Source organism: Schistocerca nitens, chromosome 9, assembly GCF_023898315.1.
Source record: "Schistocerca nitens isolate TAMUIC-IGC-003100 chromosome 9, iqSchNite1.1, whole genome shotgun sequence".
Taxonomy (NCBI): Eukaryota; Metazoa; Arthropoda; class Insecta; order Orthoptera; family Acrididae; genus Schistocerca; species Schistocerca nitens.
In genome coordinates, this window is record NC_064622.1 from 323,691,634 (window position 1) to 323,717,025 (window position 25,392).

General features: G+C 40.0%; 2 protein-coding genes across 4 annotated transcripts in view; one reads left to right on the forward strand and one right to left on the reverse strand.

The window, feature by feature from the left end:
* Nucleotides 1-3,592, reverse strand: part of LOC126204460 (uncharacterized) — a 38,870-nt gene extending 35,278 nt beyond the window's left edge. Inside the window, exon 1 of one of the 3 annotated variants that reach the window (XM_049938847.1) lies at nt 3,453-3,592. The gene's annotated coding sequence lies outside the window, so the exon portion shown is untranslated. The other 2 variants (XM_049938848.1, XM_049938846.1) reach the window with 2 other exon arrangements.
* A 17-nt stretch (nt 3,593-3,609) lies between these two features.
* LOC126204459 (uncharacterized) overlaps nt 3,610-25,392 on the forward strand; it is a 29,768-nt gene continuing 7,985 nt past the window's right edge. Inside the window, exons 1-2 of the mRNA XM_049938845.1 lie at nt 3,610-4,024; nt 4,886-5,209. Coding sequence (XP_049794802.1) covers nt 3,787-4,024; nt 4,886-5,209 — 562 coding nt within the window. The 5' untranslated portion in view covers nt 3,610-3,786. The remainder of the gene's footprint in view (nt 4,025-4,885; nt 5,210-25,392) is intronic.

Genomic DNA, 25,392 nt, shown 5'->3' on the forward strand with positions numbered 1-25,392 from the left:
CAACGGAGGGGTATCTGTTGAGAGGCCAGACAAACATGTGGTTCCTGAAGAGGGGCAGCAGCCTTTTCAGTAGTTGCAGGGGCAACAGTCTGGATGATTGACTGATCTGGCCTTGTAACATTAACCAAAACGGCCTTGCTGTGCTGGTACTGCGAACGGCTGAAAGCAAGGGGAAACTACAGCCGTAATTTTTCCCGAGGACTTGCAGCTCTACTGTATGATTAAATGATGATGGCGTCCTCTTGGGTAAAATATTCCGGAGGTAAAATAGTCCCCCATTCGGATCTCCGGGCGGGGACTACTCAAGAGGACGTCGTTATCAGGAAAAGAAAACTGGCGTTCTACGGATCGGAGCGTGGAATGTCAGATCCCTTAATCAGGCAGGTAGGTTAGAAAATTTAAAAAGGGAAATGGATAGGTTAAAGTTAGATATAGTGGGAATTAGCGAAGTTCGGTGGCAGGAGGAACAAGACTTTTGGTCAGGTGATTACAGGGTTATAAATACAAAATCAAATAGAGGTAATGCAGGAGTAGGTTTAATAATGAATAAAAAAATAGGAGTGCGGGTTAGCTACTACAAACAGCATAGTGAACGCATTATTGTGGCCAAGATAGACACAAAGCCCATGCCTACTACAGTAGTACAAGTTTATATGCCAACTAGCTCTGCAGATGATGAAGAAATTGATGAAATGTATGACGAGATAAAAGAAATTATTCAGGTAGTGAAGGGAGACGAAAATTTAATAGTCATGGGTGACTGGAATTTGTCAGTAGGAAAAGGAAGAGAAGGAAACATAGTAGGTGAATATGGATTGGGGGGAAGAAATGAAAGAGGAAGCCGCCTTGTAGAATTTTGCACAGAGCATAACTTAATCATAGCTAACACTTGGTTCAAGAATCATGAAAGGAGGCTGTATACATGGAAGAAGCCAGGAGATACTGACACGTTTCAGACAGATTATATAATTGTAAGACAGAGATTTAGGAACCAGGTTTTAAATTGTAAGACATTTCCTGGGGCAGATGTGGATTCTGACCACACTCTATTGGTTATGAACTGCAGATTGAAACTGAAGAAACTGCAAAAAGATGGGAATTTAAGGAGATGGGACCTGGATGAACTGACTAAACCAGAGGTTGTAGGGAGTTTCAGGGAAAGCATAAGGGAACAATTGGCAGCAGTGGGGGAAAGAAGTACAGTAGAAGAAGAATGGGTAGCTCTGAGGGATGAAGTGGTGAAGGCAGCAGACGATCAAGTAGGTAAAAAGACGAGGGCTAATAGAAATCCTTGGGTAACAGAAGAAATATTGAATTTAATTGATGAAAGGAGAAAATATAAAAATGCAGTAAATGAAGCAGGCAAAAAGGAATACAAATGTCTCAAAAATGAAATGGACAGGAAGTGCAAAATGGCTAAGCAGGGATGGCTAGAGGACAAATGTAAGGATGTGGAGGCTTGTCTCACTAGGGGTAAGATAGATACTGCCTACAGGAAAATTAAAGAGACTTTTGGAGAGAAGAGAACCACTTGTATGAATATCAAGAGCTCAGATGGCAACCCAGTTCTAAGCAAAGAAGGGAAGGCAGAAAGCTGGAAGGAGTATATAGAGGGTTTATACAAGGGAGATGTACTTGAGGACAATATTATGGAAATGGAAGAGGATGTGGTTGGGAAAGGAGTGAGACAGGGTTGTAGCCTCTCCCCGATGTTATTCAATTTGTATATTGAGCAAGCAGTAAAGGAAACAAAAGAAAAATTCGGAGTAGGTATTAAAATTCATGGAGAAGACGTAAAAACTTTGAGGTTCGCCGATGACATTGTAATTCTGTCAGAGACAGCAAAGGACTTGGAAGAGCAGTTGAACGGAATGGACAGTGTCTTGAAAGGAGGATATAAGATGAACATCAACAAAAGCAAAACGAGGATAATGGAATGTAGTCGAATTAAGTCGGGTGATGCTGAGGGAATTAGATTAGGAAATGAGATACTTAAAGTAGTAAAGGAGTTTTGCTATTTACGGAGTAAAATAACCGATGATGGTCGAAGTAGAGAGGATATAAAATGTAGACTGGCAATGGGAAGGAAAGCGTTTCTCAAGAAGAGAAATTTGTTAACATCGAGTATAGATTTATGTGTCAGGAAGTCGTTTCTGAAAGTATTTGTATGGAGTGTAGCCATGTATGGAAGTGAGACATGGACGATAACTAGTTTGGACAAGAAGAGAATAGAAGCTTTCGAAATGTGGTGCTACAGAAGAATGCTGAAGATAAGGTGGGTAGATCACGTAACTAATGAGGAGGTGTTGTATAGGATTGGGGAGAAGAGAAGTTTGTGGCACAACTTGACTAGAAGAAGGGATCTGTTGGTAGGACATGTTCTGAGGCATCGAGGGATCACAAATTTAGCATTGGAGGGCAGCGTGGAGGGTAAAAATCGTAGAGGGAGACCAAGAGATGAATACACTAAGCAGATTCAGAAGGATGTAGGTTGCAGTAGGTACTGGGAGATGAAGAAGCTTGCACAGGGTAGAGTAGCATGGAGAGCTGCATCAAACCAGTCTCAGGACTGAAGACCACAACAACAACAAACAGTATCTGCCGGCAATAAGTGACAACAGGGAAACGGCACAACACAAAATTTGGATTGTAGATTAATCAACTAAATGACAACAAATAAATTATTCGAAACAAGTTTCACTCATTGCCCAGTGTTTAAACTACAACTTGTCCCATAAATACTTACGTTTGTTGTTTGCAAATGATCCTGCACTCAAACAAACGTCAATACAATGCCCAATTCAGAAAACCAAATAAACAATCCAATCCAGTAAATAATTAGCAACTGAAGAACATTTAGCCACTTTAAATCATGAAGTGAATTATCTGGTGAATGTTGCCACTGGACAAGCAAAGCGAATAAAAATAAAATTGCACTTTGCACTGTGTTTATTAATGATTGCGAAAATAATTGCGGTTACGAAGAACAACAACACGCCCATAAGTCCAAAGATATACGTTAAACAATTAAAGACATTACCGTCTCGCTATCTCTGGAATAAAAAATAAATTCCTTCATGTTCATAGACCATAGATGTTATTTACGTTCTATGTCCATGTTCCTTCCGCAGTCTAATCTCTACAGAACAGGTTATCACTAAGCTTTACATGCGACATATCTTCCGAAACACGAAAATTGAGTTTCGGAAACCGTTCTGTCATGTTTACACGGAAGGTCTGCATCAGATTTGCTAGCCCAGTTAAATATGGTGCCTGGAAAACAGGTGATACAGTTTATGATTTCGTCACCACAATCGCTACTTACCTGAAATTAGACGAGGTGTAAACAGATCCAATGTAATATTTATTCTTATCTTTCACTGTACATAAAGGCACTCCATGTTTATTAGCTGGAAATTTTGAAAAAAAAAAAAATAAACAACAACACAAACCTGACAGCCCAAGCACTTTTTAAAATCGGTTGTGTTTACATGCTATCGAAAATCGATTGCGGAAATGGAAAACCGACAACCAGAAGGGGGTTTCCAGAATTGATTTCAAAATGTTTTTCATGACCACCCAGAAGCGGTTTTGGGAAATCGGTTTACGAAATCTGATTTTTGGAACCCTACATAAATGGGGGTGATAGACTGTCTACGACACACTGGGTGCGTGTCTGATTGGATAAAATTGTGTTTGATGGCGTCTCTTTCTTCAGCCAATCACGATCGCAGCGGAGTCTTCGCGTAAAGCAGCGAAGATATGTGGGTGGATTGTTGTTGAGATATGATGGCAGATTCAAATTTGTGTATACTGTGTGGCAGAAAATTTACAGCTAGAAAGAATTTGTTTGCACACTATAGAGGGGTACATAAATTACAGCCACATACGAGGGCTACGATTCGATGCCCCAAGGAAGGCTGCAGGTTTTCCTGTAACTTTTTGGCTAATTTGAGAATGCATGTAGAGGAAGAGCACAATACTCTGATGGTGAAAGAAGTACTTATGTTCGAATCAGCGGAAGGTAAGTTTTCTCTTGCATACACAACTTTGTATTGTAATTAGTTTGCAACCCAGTGTAGTGTAATTGTTGTGCGGAGTATTTGCAAGTTGATAGTCGTAGGCAACTTTTTAATTTTGTTCATATTTGCCATGCTGTTGGCTGAAAGCGTTGGTAAACTTTTATAAAGCTGGTCACTGTTGAGAAAATTATGTATTGGCTTTACTGATTTTGGCAGTCTATACTGTACCGGTTTTGGCAGTCTAGCCATTACCAGTAGTCTGTAAGAAACGCATGACAGATAGCTGCGTTGAAACATGCTAGGAGTCTTCATTTGATTGCGGCTCCTAATGTATTGACGTTATGTTATTGACAGAATCATTACCGTTCAGAGTTATATGTTGACGTGTTAATGGTGAACTCTTTTAGGGTAGTTGTGGTATCTTTCAGAACCATTTACAGTTTGATTTGCAGTAAATCTGTTATTTAGCATGCCCATTGGTATTGATATGGAGATATGTTAATAAGCAACCAAGTGTCATATTAACTGACATGGAAACTGATCTTACTCCAACCAAATGTAGTTACACTAACATTTGCTTTCAGAAACATTTCAGCAGACACTGGTAGAGCTGTGGGAGTTCAGTAACAGTTTGGTATCAGTAATTTGGCTATCAGATTGTACAATCCGTCTATGAATGTTGATTTCCGTATGTGAAATATGATTTACAGTGATTAAAACCATACCTACAGAGTTTAAAATAACATTAACTCTAGTCTCTTTCGATTAAACTATAGCCTTTAATACAACCTATTGACTTTGACTAATGATATTATAAGGTATGAGAGACTCCTGTTAACCTCTTTGTGTAATGGTTGTTTCAGAGTTTCAGGAGTGGAAGGCCAAAGAAGAGAAGGAAACCAAAAGCAGCTTTGTACAACACTGTGGTGCTAAGCGTACAAAAGGTGGCATTGAAAGGATCACTTTTGTTTGTCACAGAAGTGGGAAGTTTCAGTCTTCATCCACAGGCAAAAGGTTGCTGAAATCACAAGGCAGTATCAAGTTAGGAAGCCACTGTACTGCTGCTATTGAGCTCCACAGAGAAAAAAGTGGTGATTGTACTGTTGTTTATTTCAAAACGCACTTTGGCCATGAACAGCATATAGGCTTACTGCAGCTTAGTAGATCTGATAGGGAAGCCATTGCACGTAAGTTTTGAATTAACTTTATAAAATAGTCTGTATATAAGTGGGAAGATTGGAGTGCTCATGTAGCTGTAGACAAGTCAGTTTGAATGAGTCAACTATGAAATCAGTAAAGAAGTTGTGGGTAATTGTGTGTGGGGAGCTGTGGTTTTAGGTGGTAGAGAAATCTGAAGTTGTTTTCAAGTTCCTGAGTAACTACTAAGTGTTTTCTTGTTAGGTTGTATTAAGAGATATGCAAATTTATAGTGACAGTTTTCTTTACTTGGTGGTGAACACAGGTTCTGGGCTATTTAGTAATTGTTATGCATGCACTGAGTGATCAGTAAAACATTATTTCAGAAAGTTTTCACATTTATATTGAAAAATACTCAAGAAAGGGTCAGCGGAGGCGTCCGATCCAATGTGTCATCGTAGCTGTGTGTGTTTTGGTATCATCAGTTGTAATTGCCCTATATAGGTCAAGGGAAGTGTCAGATTCCAATGTGTTGTTGCTCAATGAGTTTAGAAATCGTCAGTTGTAGTTGACCTATATAGGTCATGGGAAGTGTCAGAGTCCAATTTTTGTTGTTTTCGGTGTTTGTTTTGTGGTATCGATACTTGCGGTCTGAGTATAATTTTTGGGTGTTGGTTTTTATTTTGTGGTATCGACAATTGTGGTTGAGTTATGTAGGTGAAGGGAAGTGACTGATTCCCCTGGATATTGTGGGTGTATGTGGGAATTTTGTGTTGTTTTTATGTCATCGTTTTTTGTGGTTTGGGGTTGTGGTGTGTGTCTTTACATGTTTATATTTAGTTTGTCCTCACCCAAAACCCTCCAATTTCCCATGCTGATCCTGTTAGTTTGATTATATTTTTGGAGGGAGATCTGTTTGTTGTTTTTATATGTTTTTTTGTGTTTGTTGTCGTGTTTATGTAATTACATCACAGACGCCATATTGGAGACATTGAGAATGGTCGTTTCCGCCATATTGGAGATGTCATGGGTGGAATCAGACGCTTCTGTAATCCCATGGGCCCAAGTGCATGTGCGAAAGTAAGGTTTTATAAATGTTAAAATCAAAATCGTGCACAGAAATCTAGAGGTATTTAGGAAGTTATATGTGTGCCGATCATTCACTTTTTGCCAATTGATTATTCATGTGTGTAGGCTAATGATATTTATTTCTCACTCAAAGGTAAATATGAGTGGTACTGCCCCAACTGGACTTCTGGGTGGTTGAAAAGTTGTTCGGGCATAAAAATACAGGGTTTTTATAAATTAATGTCAGTTTTAACACTTTATAATATTTATTATATTAAACTTACAGTTATAGATTATATGTCAAATTAAAGAGCAACTCAGTTTTACCTTATAAATGTTCAATGTGAGCACAATTTGTCACACGGCACACATCGAGTCTATAGTCGAGTTCTTCCCAAAGGTTGATAAGTGTGTCTTCAGTGATTGTAGCAACAGTAGCTTCAATCTGGTTTCCTAATTCAGGGAGGTGTGCTTGTAGAGGAGGCATGTACACACGATCCTTGATGAAGCCCCCAAAGGAAAAAATCACATGGCGTTAGGTCGGGTGATCGTGGAGGCCATGCAAAGCAAGCCCTGTCATTGGGCCCCTTGCGGCCTATCCAGCACTTGGGTACAGTGAAGTTCAATCACGTACTTCGCTATGCCAGTAAGGTGTCGGACCATCTTGCTGGAAAATGAAGTTCTCGGGCTCATCTTCTTCCAACTGAGGGAAGAGCCATTGCTCTAGTGTAGCTAGGTAAGAAGTGCCAGTTACAGTAGGTTCACCAAAAAAGAAAGGCTCATAAACTTTCAGCTGGGAATCTAGCAGATTGCGGCGGATACATTGCATGCTGCGCATGGGCACTGGTGCCAAACGCAACTGTTTGAGTTGCTCAGTCTTTTGACATATCATTTATAATTGTAAGTTTAATGTAATAAATATTATAAAGCATTAAAACCCCAATATTCATTTATAAACACCTGTAGTTAGACATAGAAATTTGATCCATGTGGGATGATTCTTGGAAGCAGAGAAAAAAAAGGCACATTCCTGAACTATACTTTTCATGGCTAATATGAATTATTCCCATATAACGGACACAAATACGGCAGCAGAAGCCGTCACACCCTTGGAAAAAGGCTTTTGAATATTCAGGACTCACATAGTGGCCTTACTTAGATCATTAATCACAAATAAATTAGATAAATGCAAGTCGGTAGACGACTACTGCTATCAAATAACAACAACAACTGCATTTAAGTTAAATGAAATGAAATCTCTGGTAAGTGAAGAGTAGATAGGAACTTTGCTCCTGGCTGGATTAACTGATCATTGTGAACCTATGATCATGGCACTTGAAAACAGTGGCACACGTATCACGGGAGATTCTATGATGTTAAACTGTCGCACGGAAAGGATATGTGGTATTTTTCTAATATCACTAAAAGTTGAGTGAATTTAAAAAAATAAGCATTAAATGTTGACCTTGATTTTCATCTGAATTACCCCCAAAAGGAGGTAAATATGTAAATAGCAAAAACATTGACTTAAACTAGTTGTAATAAGAGAGAAAGTGTTGTGTAATCAAACCTATCATAGCAGAAGGAAGAACCGATGCAGTGTCAGGCAAATATTTACAACCATTAAACCATAAGAGGTTGATCTGCAGGACCCTTGCTGACCATAAACACCAAAGTGGTGCAGCAAGGTTACAGACTGGGGACTGTGAACTGAGGGCCAATCAGGTGATAGAACTGGAGCAGCAGGAATATAAATGCCTTTTTCTGTGATGATGGCATCATGTTCTCTGAATTTCTTACTTACAGATACTACTGTCCTATGACATGCAGGAGAATTGGGAAAAGGGGGAGGTTAAATATATGGGGAACTATGAAAGGATAGGAAAGTGGGGGGGGGGGGGGGGGGGGAGGGCTAAAGAGGAAATGGTGTGATGTGAAGTTCATGTAAGACAGAGGGTAATGTTATAACAAAGAAAAGGGAAACTTGTGCAGTTACAGGAAAATTTTGAACTTGGTGCCGTAAGTGTTGAAAGGGAGGGGGAATTGATTTTAATAAGGAAATAGGGTAAGAAGGAAGAGGGGGGAGGTGATAATGGGGGATTTCATTTTAGGAAGAAGGTAGATAACATAGTATCATAAAAAGTTTGATTTTTAGTAATCATGTGCATTCTTTGAGGTGCTTGATCTCAAAATTTAACAGAATTTTGACACATTTAAGAAATGCTTTAGGAGAAGGAGCATTTTTTGTATCTCAAAGAAATTCTGAAATTGGTCACATGTACTCCCATAAAGAAAAGTTTAACCTTGTCGTATATGATGCATATTTTTCTCTTGTTTATGAGCTTGACCACTCTGAACTAGACAAATTTATGAAAGCTATTACCTCCCTCATACAGGAAATCAGCATACCTGTTAAAGATAGGCAATTTTAAAAGATCTCCCAGCTAAAGAAAACACACTGTGCATCAGATTATGGTCTAAATCAGAGCCATAAATACCAAGTGTTTTCTCATTTGCATAAAGAGTGGTCAACCTCAGCTCTATTCAGTTTAGTACTACAGTGCGATCTGCTTAACAAAGGTCTAAAACTGTTTCCAGTGATCATAGCACAGTAGTATCTGTAAGTAAGAAACTCGAACAACATGATGCTCTCATCACATAAAAAGGCAACACAGCTGTTGCCGTGTATAGGGCTGATTATATTAGCAAAAGTTAAATTTTTTTAATGAGAATGCCACCCACTCCATTGATCATGATCCAACACAGATTTATGTTACGGAGATACAAGCTTGCATTTGTGACTATACTAATATAATTTCCCTTGATAACCACTACAAACAAAAAGTTGTGAATCCAAGGATCCCAAACTTTTGCTCCCAGATTATAACCCACAAGTTACATTTTCTAAATTATTCCATTGTTAACTGTAGAAACAGCCCTCCTGAATCTGTTGTTAATTCATATTAAAAATGTTTAAAGAATTTTATATCTTTGAAACCTCCTATATCCTTAACTGGAAAGTATTAGATGAGCAACTACAGGGAAATTTTTTCCCATCCTCTTCTTATTTGGCTTCCCTCAACCTAATAAAATCTATATAAGAATGTTCCCATTCAAGCAATGAACATCTATTTTTGACAACATGTCCAAAATGGCAAAGTAAATCCAGATGATATTGATGAGCTTCTCTCTCTCTCCTCTGCCTCATTACCTCATACAGTTATTTTTCTTTCAATAGCGGCATGTATAAACAAGTAGACAGCATTGCAATGGGCAACTGCGTCGTGAGATGTTTAGCAGACATATTTCTTAACGTCATTGAAAACTGTTATTTTGTGCAAGTCTCCACCTTTTGCAAGAAAAACCTTTTTTGTAGCAGATATATGGGTGACATTTTATTATAATGAATGCATCCATGGATGATGTACCCCTCATAGACATCTGGGCTAACACTTGCTTTCTCCAATAGTTATGTAACGTTTGGGATTTATAGAAACCCCACAGCCATTGTCGTCATCATCCACTCGACATCCTGTCATTTTTTATTATTTTATTTTATTTATTTATTTTTTTTTCATTCCCAAAATAAGCTTATTTTCTTGTATCGTTGACTGTTTATGCGACATCCCCTTGGATTCAGAATCTGTTGACCAGAGCATGCTAACCTGACACATTGCTAGAACCAGTGGATACCATTCTAGTCTGTAGACCAAACATACAGTAACAAAATTTCTCCTCAGTCCGTGTGTGTCTCCTTACCATCACATGAAGGTAGCTATAACAGCAAACAATTGTTGAAAGACACATATTCCAGCTCCAGGATCTACAAAATAATGTGCTACAGGGCTCAATATTGCACATTGGCCAGACTGGAAGAGCCCAACTAGAGTTCAACAACACCTTTTAAATAGGAGGGATGCCGTCTAAACAGTTCAGCCACCTCGAGTCATCTCAGGAGGACCAGTCTCCTCTAGATGAGCTGCAAATCTTCCACTATACTCCCAAAGGGGGGGGGGGGACTTTTGGAAGAATTCGAAATTTCCAAGTTTGTAAGATAGTCTGCAGAGTACTGCCTCAATCAACAAAGTACTATGGTGTTTCTTTCCAAAGTGAAATCTTTCTGCCCCTGTTCCACTACCATCCCTCTCCCTCTTATCCTATTTCCTTACTAAACAAATTTCTTCCCTCTGTGTCTTTCCTTTCAACACTTATGGCACCTTTTTTCCCACTCTTTCCAGGTCAAGATATTCCTCTACCAGCAAGCCAAGTTTCTCTTTATCATAACATTACCCTCTGTCTTACATGAATACCTTGTCCTATTATTCCATATTAATGCATAAGATTCCCCATTTATTTGACCTCCCTGCTTTTCCCTCCTCCCTCTCTGATCACCTCCTCTGCATTCCCACTGCTCCAGTGCCGCCAGCTAGCTGGCCCGCAACTCACGCAGTCCATAACTTCGCTGCACCTGTTCTATTGTTTACAGTTGGCGAGCACACTGCAGTTCCACCTCTTTCATTTTAATGGTTGTAAATGCGTACCTACCTCCGCACTGGCTCTTCCTTCTGTTGTGATTCGTTTAGTTATGTGACAGCTCTTTCTTATTACGTTTATATAACATCCCCCCACCCACACACACACAACTCATTATACTTAATGTTTTTGCTATTTATCTTTTTAACTGTACTTAGGATTTTCCAGTGTTATTTCATAGTTAAAGTTAAAGACAGGTTAAAGTTAAAGACAGGTGTTTCCACCACTATTTTATATGACAGCCAGGTCCCTTACTTAACTCTTTCCACTTTCGACCAAGTAAGTTTTTAAAGTTTTATTAAATTCACTCACGTTTTAGCGATATTAGATCAGCTGCTGGCTAGTTTCATGTGCAATACAAGTTAATGACATCTCTGCACACTATTCAACAACTGTAATTGTTTCTATGTTGTTCCAGTATGGGGCTGCACTAACCACATAAACTGTAATTTGAATTAATAAGACAATTACATAATTGCAGCAGAGACTGTTCACTAATTTGAATAATTTATCTACTGTTGCTGTATCTGTGATAATGGAGTGGGATGAGATATTTTCACTTTATTGGAAGAGTACTCATTTGCAGTCATTAAGTGAGCTTTTATGTAAAATACATTCTTATAAACAATGATTGAGAAGTGCTTAATTTGTAAGGGATTGGACTGGTAAATGTGCCATGAAACCTTGGTGTAGGCACTTGATGATGAACTAATGAATGACCAGAAAGTTACTGAACTTCTGATCATTAACTGCCTTCCTTGTAAGCTGCATAAATCTCTTCCATTAAGGAATTACTGGTAGTTGCAGAGTGGGTTGCATTAGATGGAGCTGCTTATCACACATACACAGCATCTTGTGAGATGGTTGTCAGTAGGTCCAGTGGAATAGGATTGATCATATTTAAATCTAAAATAGTAATCTGCTATAATACATTGTTTGTCTTAACATTGAAATACTTGAAGTTCTGTAACATTTAGGTGACCTGCTTGTTTTGCAGTGGGAGCCTCTAAGCATCTTCAGATGTTGGGAAAGCTTAGGCCGGGGTGATGCATAATTTAATATCCTCAAGCTGTGAAAAGTATTCCACCCATTGATAGTGGAGACAGTAAAATGGACATTGTTGAATACATATTGACCACATGTTACACTTGACAGGCTCCTCAGTGTGGTAGACATTTGACAGCTCCAGCTGTTAAGCTTTTTTACCTAATAGCTCATCAACAACTGCAAATAAATACTCAATTAACCAAAAATAACTCCACTCTATGAACGTGAGCTCAGTGAAGTTATTTTATCTATTCACATGAGAGAACTGGACAGGATATGCTGGGGATGTACAATCTGTACGTAAACTGAAAAGGAAGCAGTACTCGTGGTGGAGGAAGTTGCCTTTCCTAGAAGAATACTAAAACTGTTGTGCAATGTGACTAAATTTCCCTCTAGCCTTGTAGAATAGTGTGCAGAGATGTCATTAACTTGTATTATTAGTAACTCATATCTGTATCAGATAGATTATATAATAGTAAGACAGAGATTCAGGAACCAGGTTTTAAATTGTAAGACATTTCCAGGGGCAGATGTGGACTCTGACGACAATCTGTTGGTTATAAACTATAGATTAAAACTGAAGAAAATGCAAAAATGTGGGAATTTGAGGAGATGGGACCTGAATAAACTGAAAGAACCAGAGGTTGTAGAGGGCTTCAGGGAGAACATTAGGGAACGTTTGACAAGAGTGGGGGAAAGAAATGCAGTAGAAGAAGAATGGGTAGCTTTGAGAGATGAAATAGTGAAGGTAGCAGAGGATCGAGTAGGTAAAAAGACGAGGACTAATAGAAATCCTTGGGTGACAGAAGAGATATTGAAATTAATTTATGAAAGGAGAAAATATAAAAATGCAGTAAATGAACCAGGCAAAAAGGAATACAAATGTCTCAAAAATGAGATCGACAGGAACTGCAAAATGTCTAATCAGGGATGGCTAGAGGACAAATGTAAGGATGTAGAGGCGCATATCACTAGGGGTAAGATATACTGCCTACAGGAAAATTAAAGAGACCTTTGGAGAAAAGAGAACCACTTGCATAAATATCAAGAGTTCAGATGGAAACCCAGTTCTAAGCAAGGAAGGGACAGCAGAAAGGTGGAAGGAATATGTAGAGGGTCTATACAAGGGTGATGTTCTTGAGGACAATATTATAGAAATGGAAGAGAATGTAGATGAAGATGAAATAGGAGATATGATACTGTGTGAAGAGTTTGACAGAGCACTGAAAGACCTAAGTCGAAACAAGGCCCCGGGAGTAGGCAACATTCCATTAGAACTACTAATAGCCTTGGGAGAGCCAGCCCTGACAAAACTCTACCATCTGGTGAGCAAGATGTATGAGACAGGCGAAATACCCTCAGACTTCAAAAAGAATATAATAATTCCAATCCCAAAGAAAGCAGGTGTTAACAGATGTGAAAATTACCAAACTATCAGTTTAATAAGCCACGGCTGGAAAATACTAACACGAATTCTTTACAGATGAATGGAAAAACTGGTAGAAGCCAACCTCGGGGAAGATCAGTTTGGTTTCTGTAGAAATGTTGGAACACTTGAGGCAGTACTGATCCTATGACTTATCTTAGAAAATAGATTAAAGAAAGGCAAACCTACATTTCTAGCATTTGTAGACTTAGAGAAAGCGTTTGACAATGTTGACTGGAATACTCTCTTTCAAATTCTGAAGGTGGCAGGAGTAAAAACAGGGAGCGAAAGGCCTTCCCTCTTTCCTGATGAGGCAACAGTTTGTTGCGAAAGCTTGAATTTTGTGTGTGTGTTTGTGTTTGTTTGTGTGTCTATCGACCTGCCAGCGCTTTCGTTCATTAAGTCACTTAAAGTAGTAAATTAGTTTTGTTATTTGGGGGGCAAAATAACTCATGATGGTCGAAGTAGAGAGGATATAAAATGTAGACTGGGAATGGCAAGGAAAGCGTTTCTGAAGAAGAGAAATTTGTTTACATCGAGTATAGATTTAAATGTCAGGAAGTCATTTCTGAAAGTATTTGTACGGAGTGTAGCCATGTATGGAAGTGAAACATCGACAATAAATAGTTTGGACAAGAAGAGAATAGAAGCTTTCGAAATGTGGTGCTACAGAAGAATGCTGAAGATTAGATGGGCAGATCACATAACTAACGAGGAGGTATTGAATTGAATAGAATTAGTGAGGAGTTTGTGGCACAACTTGACTAGAAGAAGGGATCGGTTGGTAGGGCATATTCTGAGGCGTCAAGGGATCACCAATTTAGTATTGGAGGGCAGCTTGGAGGGTAAAAATCGTAGAGGGAGACCAAGAGTTGAATACACTAAACAGATTCAGAAGGATGTAGGTTGCAGTAGGTATCGGGAGATGAAGCAGCTTGCACAGGATAGAGTAGCATGGAGAGCTGCATCAAACCAGTCTCACTCTCAATTTTGCAGATCTATAAAGGAGAGAAGTGCATTACCACTATCCAGTGATCTACCTCCCCTCACACTTGTAACGTTCACCTCCAGCTTTCCTCTGTGTTCCATCCCTAGAACACAGTTTATCCATTAACAATATTATGAGAAGGAAAGTTGCTACTCACCATATAGTGGAGATACTGAGTCACAGATAGGCACAACAAAAAGACTTCCACAATTAACACTTTTGACCATTGCCCTTCATCAACAATACACACACATGTTGACAAAGGCCATTGACCGAAAGCTTTAATTGTGAAAGTCTTTTTGTTATGCCTATCTGCCACTTGGCATCTCCACCATAAGGTGAGTAGCAACTTTCCTTCTCATAATATAGTTACATTCCATCCTGGATTTTCCATTGTTTAATTTATCCCTTAATACGGTTCTAATGCACATAGGTGTGTTAAACACGTTTGATGTTAGTTATTCTTTTGGCAATAAATATCAATTTTGTGCCATTAAAACTTTTTTACTAATCTGTGATTTTCCATCATACAGACACTTAGTCCTAGAGAAAATATGAATAGGACCTTTTTTGTTGGACATTTACCATAGTTTTGTTTTTACGAGGAAACATTTTCAGTAGAAGCCATGGGTTTCAAGGTAGTAAAGAAAAAAGTAAAAAGTGACAGTTAAATGTCCACCAGGCAGGATTTTTGGTATATAATTCACTTCATTCCCCACTACCACCGTACACAGATTTGCAACTACACAGTTTTTTTTTTCCTTTGTTGAACAGTTGTTTACCTTGGAGAGAACATAAGAAAACATCTTAAGTGCACTTAAGAGGTCAGTGGCTCGTGCATTGTATGCTGACGTTGGCAACTTGTTGAAATTGATCGTAGCCAGTTGGTTATAGTGTATGATAGTGGAATTTCTTTTGGCAGAAGAAATGAATTGATAACATTTATTTTTGATATAGAGAGTGCCAAAATAACTTTTACTTATCTGGTTATTATGAATTTTAAGGTTGCTTGCTGGCTGTCGTATTTCTTTGGTGACTGGAAAAGTTAAGTATGCTGATGGACTGATCTGTGGCAAATCCTGAGGCCTGCATGCTGCACTGGCATGCAACTTCAAATTCAGCACTGCAGTTGTAAAATCGCCCAGTGTCATGGTAGCATTCCCATCTCTTCCTCTAGCTGTGCAACAAGCCACCAAACTTTCGCCTCATGGCACGAAGTCACCTGCTACACAACCGGCAAAGGGAAAGGACAGAATGAATACTCCTTTGAAGACTCCTTAAATCCCTCCAGCCATCAAACATCTGAGTCTTCCTCTGCCAATTGGAAAGGCTCCAAGAAATTGAATAAAGGCAAATTGTCTTCTCCTTCGCTGACTCGGAGAGCCTCTTCAACAGTCAACACATGATACCCTCAACTGGCCAACCTCCGCGTTGTCAGCACGCACCCCGACTGTTTTTCTGCTCTGGACTCCGCAGACCAACAGATTGAGGCTAGTGATGCCTCCGTAGATCTCGTGGAGCAGGATCCTCCAGCTTCTGCACCTGGTGGCAGAGAGTCTTTGAAGTCTTGCACTTGGCAACGGCTGAGGTGACACCCGTTCATTTTTTTCCCTCCTCCCCTTTCCTCGCCAAGCTCCTCTCCAATAGAACATCCGTAGCCTCCGATCCAACAAAGAGGACTTTGGTTGCTCTTGGGATCACAGCATCCGCTTGTTCTCTACCTCCAGGAAACAAAACTGCGTTTTCACGACCGCTTTGACTTCTCTCATTTATCTCTAGTCCGCTTTGACCTTCCCCCTCGAGGACTGCATTCCATCGTGGAGGAGTTGTGGTGCTTGTTCGGAATGACACTCATAATCAAACCATCTCCCTCACTACCCGGCTTCAAACTGTTGCAGTCCATATTTTCCTTCCTCACTTCATCTTTACCCTTTGTGCCGTTTACATTCCTCCATCATTCGGTGTCACCAAGGCAACTCCCTCTACCCTTTTTGCTGCTCGGTGACTTTAATGCACATCAACCCCTCTAGTGCTTTCCCAGAAGCCCTCTTGGCTGACCATCTCAATCAACTTAACCTCATGTGCCTTAATGTGGGAGCACCCACATTCCTTTTAGACTCCATGCACTCCTATTCCCATTTAGACCTCTCCTTCTGCACTGCCCAGCTTGCCCATCATCTCGAGTGGTCCATTCTCTCTGACACATACTCAGGCAACCGTTTCCCATGTGCTGTCTGTTTGCTGACACCTACCTCAAGTACGTGCACACTCAAACAGCAGCTTTACTTCGACCTGGTGACCTTTGACGAACAACTTTTACACAGTTGTGATGACCAGGTACAATATCTTACAAACATTATTCTTCCTGCCACAGAATGTTCCATGCCTCACCCTTCCTCTTTACCGCACAGTGTCCCGGTCCCTTGGTGGAATGAAGCGTGCCGTGACGCAATTCGCATGCGGACACGTGCTCGCTGCATTGTTAACAATCAGCCTACGATGGCAAACTGCATTTGTTATTAACAGTTGCGTGCACAGTGTTGTCACGTTCATAGGGATATCAGAAAAGCTAGCTGGATTTCATTTACTATTTCTTTCAACAGTTCCGTTCCCTCTTCCGTCGTGTGGGCCAACCTCTGACAGCTCTCTGGGGCTAAGGTCCATCCTCCAATTTCCAGCCTGACCATAGCAGATGATGTCATAGTGAACCCTACTGCTATCTCGCCACTATTTTGCAGAGATTTCGAGCTCCACCCATTATCACACAGCCTTCCTCCATTGCAAATGGGTGTAGGAGGCTCAGACGATACACTTATCTTCTCAGAATCGCGAGTGCTACAATGCTGCCTTTACTATGAGGGAGCTAGATCATACTCTCACTTCATTCCGATCCTCCACCCCAGGGCTGGATAGTGCTCACAATCAGGTGTTGCAGCACGTTTCTCTTGTGGGTAAGCACTTTCTCCTTCATATGTACATTCACATCTGGGCAGAGGGCACGTTTCCCAGATGCTGGCGTGAAGCCCTTGTCGTACCCCTACCTAAGCCCAGTAAGAATAAAAACCATCGTTCTAGTTATCACCCCATTTCCCTCACCAGCTGTGTTTGCAAGGTGATGGAACACATGATTCGTGCGTGGCTGGTACGGTGGCTTGAGTTTCGCAATTTACTAACCGCTGCACAATGTGATTTTGAGCGCGCCATTCTGCAGTTGACCATGTCACTTTGTCAACCTGTGTCATGAATGGTTTTATGCAGAAATACCAGGCTGTGGTCGTGTTTTTTGGGGGAGTGGTATCCTCCCCACTCTCTACAAGTGGGGCTTTCACGGCCGCATGCCCCATTTCTGACAGGAATTTTTAAAACAGTTTTGAAGGTATGTGTGGGTTTTGCCTTTCTGACACCTTTATCCAGGAAAATGGTATGCCTGAGGGTTCCATCCTGAGCATCATCCTCTTTGCTATTGCCATTAACCCTATTATGATCTGTCACCCGCTGGGCATCTCTGGCTCCTTTTTCGTTGACGATTTTGCTATCTATTGCAGTTCTCCAGCGACTTGGCTCCTTGAATGGCATCTTCAGCGTTATCTTGATCATCTTTACTCATGGAGCATTGACAGTGGCTTTTGATTTTCCACTGACAAAACAGTTTGTTTGAATTTCTGGCAGTGCAGTGGGTTTCTTCCATAGTTCTTACATCTTGGGCCTTTTTCTCTTCTGTTCATTGAAACTATGAAATTTCTGGGGCTCATGCTCAATAGGAAACTTTCCTGGTGCTCCCATGTGTCTTCCCTGGCCGTCCACTGTACACAATTCCTCAATGTCCCAAGTATCCTCAGCGGTACTTCCTGGGAAGCAGATCGAACCACCTTCCTTCGTTTGTACCAGTCCTTGTCTGTTCAAAACTAGATTATGGGTGTTTGGTTTATGCAACTACACATCCATCCTTCTTACGCTGTCTCGGCATTATCCACATCGTGGCATCCATTTGGCCACTGGTGCCTTTTGCACTAGCCCGGTTGAGAGTCTGCATGTAGAAGCCGCTGAAATACCGCTGCCATACCGTCGTGATTTTCTCGTGAGCAGAAATGCATGCTGTTTGTCTGCCATGCCTGGCCACTACTGCTTCTCCCCTCCTAGCGCTCCCTTCAGCTTGAAGTCAGTGCTGCCACCACTTCTTGCCCCTAGCCTAGCAACTGCTGATAAGAGGGAGGAAAGTGTGGGGAGTGGTTTGTTTGAATCTGATTCTCAGAGACTGTAAATGCAGCAGCTGGAGACAGCGGTCATATGTGCATCAGTTGTGTCTGGGTGATTGAGTGAGTGTTTGTGTGCTCTTGTTTTCTGACAAAGAGTGGCCAAAAATTTAGATGGGAGTGTGTGATGGTCTTTTGTACTTACCCATCTGTGGCTCAGTGACCATCATTACAGTGAGTTGCTACTTATCCCCATTATTATTGATTCTCAGAGTATTCGTACAAGCTATCTGTTGCATGGATTTATCACCGCGGTCTCATTTTATCAACATGCTGTCTGTGACTTGTGAATAGCTGGCCACATGAGTGGACTTCTGTGACGGGCCAAAACCACAGGCCATTGCTGTGGGTATCTTTAACAGATTGGGCTTGCCAATCTGAAGCCCACTGTTTCCCACAAATGTGCAGGCCTTGCTCACCGAATCTACTCTCACCAATCTGCCTGCAGGCCGGGTCTGTTTGTGTGTGGTGTAATGTGCAGATTTTCGTGATTTATCTATGGACCCAGGAATGCGGGCGATGTATTTCAGGAATTGCGACCATCTCACCACATGTACATTGTGCAGTGCAGTTTTTTATAGACATTTGATTTGTTCTGGTAATTTTTGGCATTTTGAAGGTAGTTTATGCAGGGTGATTCAAAAAGAATACCACAACTTTAGGAATTTAAAACTCTGCAACGACGAAAGGCAGAGCTAAGCACTATCTGTCGGCGAATTAAGGGAGCTATAAAGTTTCATTTAGTTGTACATTTGTTCGCTTGAGGCGCTGTTGACTAGGCGTCAGCGTCAGTTGATGCTAAGATGGCGACCGCTCAACAGAAAGCACTTCATCACTGGCCTCCAAGAAGCCCTGATCTTACCCCCTGCGATTTTTTCTTATGGGGGTATGTTAAGGATATGGTGTTTCGGCCACCTCTCCCAGCCACCATTGATGATTTGAAACGAGAAATAACAGCAGCTATCCAAACTGTTACGCCTGATATGCTACAGAGAGTGTGGAACGAGTTGGAGTATCGGGTTGATATTGCTCGTGTGTCTGGAGGGGGCCATATTGAACATCTCTGAACTTGTTTTTGAGTGAAAAAAAACCTTTTTAAATACTCTTTGTAATGATGTATAACAGAAGGTTATATTATGTTTCTTTCATTAAATACACATTTTTAAAGTTGTGGTATTCTTTTTGAATCACCCTGTATATTAGAAAGTATGGGCGATAAGAAGAAGAAATTGTGGCAGTCATTGGCAGTTTGTGCACTTTGTACTCTTATATTTCTCAAAAGAAAAATCAGAGCATATCTGTAAAATAATAGACATAACACAGTGGGTAGTAACCGACAACAATGAGCATAGTAGAACCAACATTTTATTGGGGTCACCCATAATGCTAGTTTACGCAATTCCTCTCTGCCTTATACACTTCGTCCAAGAGGCCTCTGTCTTTCTTAGGGCGTTGCTGAAATCAATGAAGGCACTTTAAATCTGTCTCGCAACGCCAACGAAATGTGTGTTTTTGTCACCAGATGTTTTGTTTTATCGAAATAAAATAACATCACTCGTAATGAAACACATATACCATTTGGCTTTCTTTCTGCATCTAAAAACAGTTCATTACAAAAGATGTTGATGTTAGTACTTAAGATTTTTGCTCACATCAGGAAAGGTCATCTGCTTGCAAGTTTGTTTATGTATTTCCTTGCTTGGCACTATTTCTGTAGCGTAGCTTCGAAGATGGATTTAAAATACATTCAGTTACTACAAAGCAGCTACAAGCAATATGGTCATGCAAACGTAGAACCACTTTTTTTTTTTTTTTTTTTTTTTTTTTTTCCCCCCCTCCGGAACTTCATGTCAGATTTTGTAGCTTCATTGTTATGGCAACACTGTGGCCCACAGTCAGAGTACTGTCTGCAAATTTTTGAACCATCCCTTTGTAGACCCCTTTTTTTTACTTTCTTGTGTATGTAATGTTCATGTGTCAGTTTTCAAAACAATGTATTCCATCAGAATGAGATTTTCACTCTGCAGCGGAGTGTGCGCTGATATGAAACTTCCTGGCAGATTAAAACTGTGTGCCCGACCGAGACTCGAACTCCGGACCTTTGCCTTTTGTGGGCAAGTGCTCTACCATCTGAGCTACCGAAGCACGACTCACGCCCGGTCCTCACAGCTTTACTTCTGCCAGTATCTCATCTCGTCTCCTAGTGCACTTGCCCGCGAAAGGCAAAGGTCGTGAGTTCGAGTCTCGGTCGGGCACACAGTTTTAATCTGCCAGGAAGTTTCAATGTATTTCATGGTACAGTTGTATGTTTTTTGTTGCGGTTGTTGGTCCAGACCCTTCATTATATTTGTAGCAATTAAAACTTGCTGTCTCTTGAAAACCACTCACTCAGAAGTGGTGAATTTTGAACAACAGCTACATTTCTCTTGTTTCCTGTTAAAAATTTACTTTGTTTGGCAAAACAGAATGGAATTTGCATAATGTCACCATACCAACATCCTAATGCACCTGCAGTTACAGAATCCTGAAACAGTGGTTAAAAAGGGAATGTGGTCAATTCAGGTCAAAAGTTTTTGAAAAATCACATTTTTGGTATAAAAAGAAACGCGTAATTCCTTATCTTGTTGCAAAGGCACGCTAATTCTCATTTCAGTGGCTATCGAATACTTTAAAAAATTACAGCATTCCATTACATAAGTCTAGATACTCGTACAACGTGGTAGGTAAGAAAATTCCACATGCTTATTATGCAGAAAAATACTAAAATATTTCTGTGCTATCATTTGCCAAAATCTCATTTCGATAACTCAGATCATTTGTGAGGCATGAGGGATGCTGTGAATACATTATTCCCGCATTCTGCAGGTATAGTCTCAAGGTCAGGCAAGCACAAACGCACAGGCAGGGGCTGCAGGTATCAAGGAATCCGCTGGAAATATCCGTAGCTCTTTGGGAAAATACATTTTTTCTGTGGCATCTTGCCTTCGAAGGTGCACCAGCTTTCCATTGTTGCAGGAGTGTTGTCAGCAAACAGCTTTCTGTCCTCAGTCATGTTGCAACTCTCACCAAGTTCTGTTAGTATATCCTGGTGAAACCAAGCAGTGTGAAATTCAGTGTTAAATGGCTAAATGACTTGCGGTTTGAGGGCAACAAGGCCCACAAGACATCAGAATTGCAAGTGTTTTGCACAATATGCAGCAAGTCTTTCGCTCTCAGCAACATTGGAAAGATGGCTGTAATCAACCATGTAGAAGGAGCTATGCATTCAAAGGCAGTTGAAGCAGTTAAGAAGATAGCGGGCATTCATCTTTTTCTTCAGTTCTCGGTAAGTGAAGTGCTGTGACTGTTAAGTGATGCATAGACATCATCTCACTGACCTTAATGGGATTTTATTTTCAGGGACTGCATTGTGTTTTTATCCTGCTGTTTTAGTGATGTGTTAGGCAATTAAAAGTTTATACTTGTAATGTTTTAAAATGTAAGTGAGGAGAATGAGAACATCAGGCGAGCTGGGAAACTTTGCCAACAGAGTGGCGCTCAAAAGTGACTGACAGACTTTGGCCTTTTTGGCATACCCTCGTGCAGCTCAATGCAACCTATCTTTGGCGTTCATGTTTTTTTCAGTTAAGGGGAGGGGTGGGGGGAGGGGGGTGGCAGCTCGGCAAGGTACACTTCACCACCCAGCTTTCTCAATGTTTGTTCTTCTCGCTTCCTCTTTGGACAAGGGAGTTGATTTCATTAACCCCTTCTTCAGTGTGCGTGTATTCTAAAACCAGACAACTGCTGTTCTTCTGCTGATAGTACGTACCTGAGTACCTGACTTAGGCGGAAGACTCCAGATTTTCTGCTTTTTCTCCCACCTCCCAGTTATTCCATTATTCTCCCAATTTTTCAGCTAATGATCGTAAAGCCAAAAAATGGTTGTTTTGAAAACTCATCATTTTGATATTTGTCCAATTGTGAAAACTTTTTTGCTTATTAGTCTTTTTAATCAGTGTCCTTCTGAGTTTGAAGAAATCAGGAAATCGCATGCAACATGTTATGTACTTTTCTCTTTCCTGCACATTTTGTAGAATATGTGCTCATATTGCTCAGTTTTTTGCTCTGTTTGGACTTGTGTTTGTGTGTTGTCACTGTGCCAGTGCTGCTAGTGGTTTTCCCACTAAACGTGATGGTTTGAAGAACCTTCTAGTGGTGAGTGAGTGGGTATTATGGTAGATTTTAAACATATGAGAGTGCTTTTACGGTAAAATAATGTGTAAAAACACTTGATCCATTCAACATACAGAAAATAGCACTGTTTAATTTATTTACACCTACTAGCTCTTGAATTTATACAGCCTAAACATTTATAATACAGTGTTCTGTCTTTGTTCCTGTGTTGTTATGCAGTCTAGTATTAATGAATCTGCAACTGTAAGCCTTGTGCATAGCTATAGTGCCAGTGTTTGTGTGATGTTTTTTACATCACTGGATATTGTTGTAGTGCTAAACATGGGTAAAGTAAAGGCACAATATGCCCAGAAATGTCACGCTGAATAGTAAAAAATTGAAAGTACTACGAATACCTGATAAGTCTAATACAACAGTGAAGCAATGCATTAAGCAGATTATTGTTCTATATTGTAAATGTGATCAGCCTCGTTTCATCAGATAGATTTACACGTACCTTTAAAAATAAACTGTTTGTGTGTGCATAGTGAGTAGAAGAGAAAGTGTGCCGACTGCCAGCGCATTAACGCAGGTAACTTAAGACAGGTGGCATGCCCACAAACTACGAGCAGCACTGCCACCTGAGACTTAAGTTGATGTGATGTTGCCTTATCAGGAGGTGTGTGCTGGTTGTGTCTTGTGTTTGTTTTGTGAATTTGTTTAAAGTGTTGTGAGTGAACGTTGCAGAGTTGAAGGCTGCTTATTTATCAATCTATATATTTTCATCATTGGTCTCATTATTTAATTTATATGACACCTGAGGTGTAATATAATGAAAAACACATGTGTATTTGAATCAAGTTTCAATTTATATTTTCCACGTCTGTACGTTAAATAACATCCTACAACGTGTGATGTCGAGAGCACATCCGACAAGTAATTCTACATTACTCTGGCACACAGTGTCTTACATTACTGATTGTGAATAACATCATTTGCATCATTATTTCTTGAGGTTTCATTTGGGCTTTCCAAGCCTGTCCCTCATCATTGAAAATTTAATTACAAATAGTAAATAGTCAAATAACATAAGAAATTCACTGAAGTTTCATGAAAATGCATGTGAGTGTTTTTTCATTATATTACCTCTCAAATGACATATAAATTAAATAATGAGTCCAGTGATGAAGAAATAAAGATTAAATAGTAAGTACAAGGTGGATTCGAACTGTCGCCTCATCCATGACGACCTTGCCACGCGGAACACTAACCACAATTAATTCATCCGTCCAGCAACTTTGTACAGATAACATGATATACGTAAAAGATGCATAAAATTTCTCTTGCAATTTTCTCAAATTTTTAGAGTAGTGCACCTCACTACTTTCACATTATGATGTTTTAATGGCCTACTAAGGGTGTACAATGTCTGAAGTAAATCCGAGATGCCAACATTGTGCCCTCCCCTTTTAAGTAAGAAACAGAAAATTGTAGTAGACACTAAGATAAACAAAAGATAGTTGGGAAACAATAAGGGAATATGGTACGATAATGAGTTTCTTCTGGACAGTGTGCTCTTAAAAATTAAGTCACCCAAAGAACACAGACATTACTGACTGTTGCCACTTCCTTCTGAAATACATCTACAAAATTTAGTAAAGGGTCTCAAATGCTCATATAGAACCCATACACGTGCTGTGGAATCAATTCAGAATTATTTTTGGGAAAGATGAGATGAAAACGAATGCTTAGGTGTGCCAATTTTTGATGTAGTTAAGCTCCATGAAGAACTGCATTTCAATAGCACTTTGTTCAAAGCATATACTCCAGAACACTGTAAGAATAAACTTGCAAATCATGCTCTGGTGTTTATATTTGTACCTCTACTGCATTACTGGATCCACCCTGTTGCTGTGTATGCTAGACCCAATGCAACTACTCGTGACGTCATCTCACAGATATTAGATTCAAGTAATTATCCAGCAAGAGCAAGCCGAAACAACAATTATTGGATTCACTGCTGATGACGATCAACCGAATAAAAAGGTGTGCCAGTCCTAGGAATTAGAGCATAAAAAATAAAGTTACCTGCTCTTTATAAAATCTAGCTGATTAAACGAGAAGATGCTATTTGTGTAATAAAATGCGCAAGGAATAATTTTTTTGATAAATCCAAGGTACTTTTCAATGATGAGATCATCAACTACAATTTTTATGGAAGTGTTTGTGAACAAGATAATACCCCAGAATTCGCAGGACAAAGTTTGCCACAAGTTAACTTTCACACACTTTGATCCGTTGCCATTTCAATGAATGAAATTATTATTAGTTCCACAGTCATTCAGTAACTCAACAGCCAATGGAATAAAATTCTTCAAGGAAATTGAAGGGGCAGGATTCAAAGGCAGTGAATCATCGGAATCATTCACTACATGTATGAACAACTTAGTGGACACACTTAACTCTGTTTCCTAAGGATGCTTTGTACAACAGCTTGGAGGCTCACAAAACATTAATGAAACTGAAAAGCATTCTCATCAATAGAATTAACAACTTTTCTTCCAAAAGAACTCTCCAGTCTCCAAGAGCAACAATTGAAAAAATCTTACGAATATCTGAATTCATGTGGAAAAGAGGTTTCAGCTGTGTCCTGACAGCAAAATTTAATCAGGATCCACTTGAACGTCATTTCGGTATCGTAAGATCTCCAAGTTGTAATGATCCTCTGTCAGTAAAAGACTTCCTGGGCTTGCACATGTTACAGCA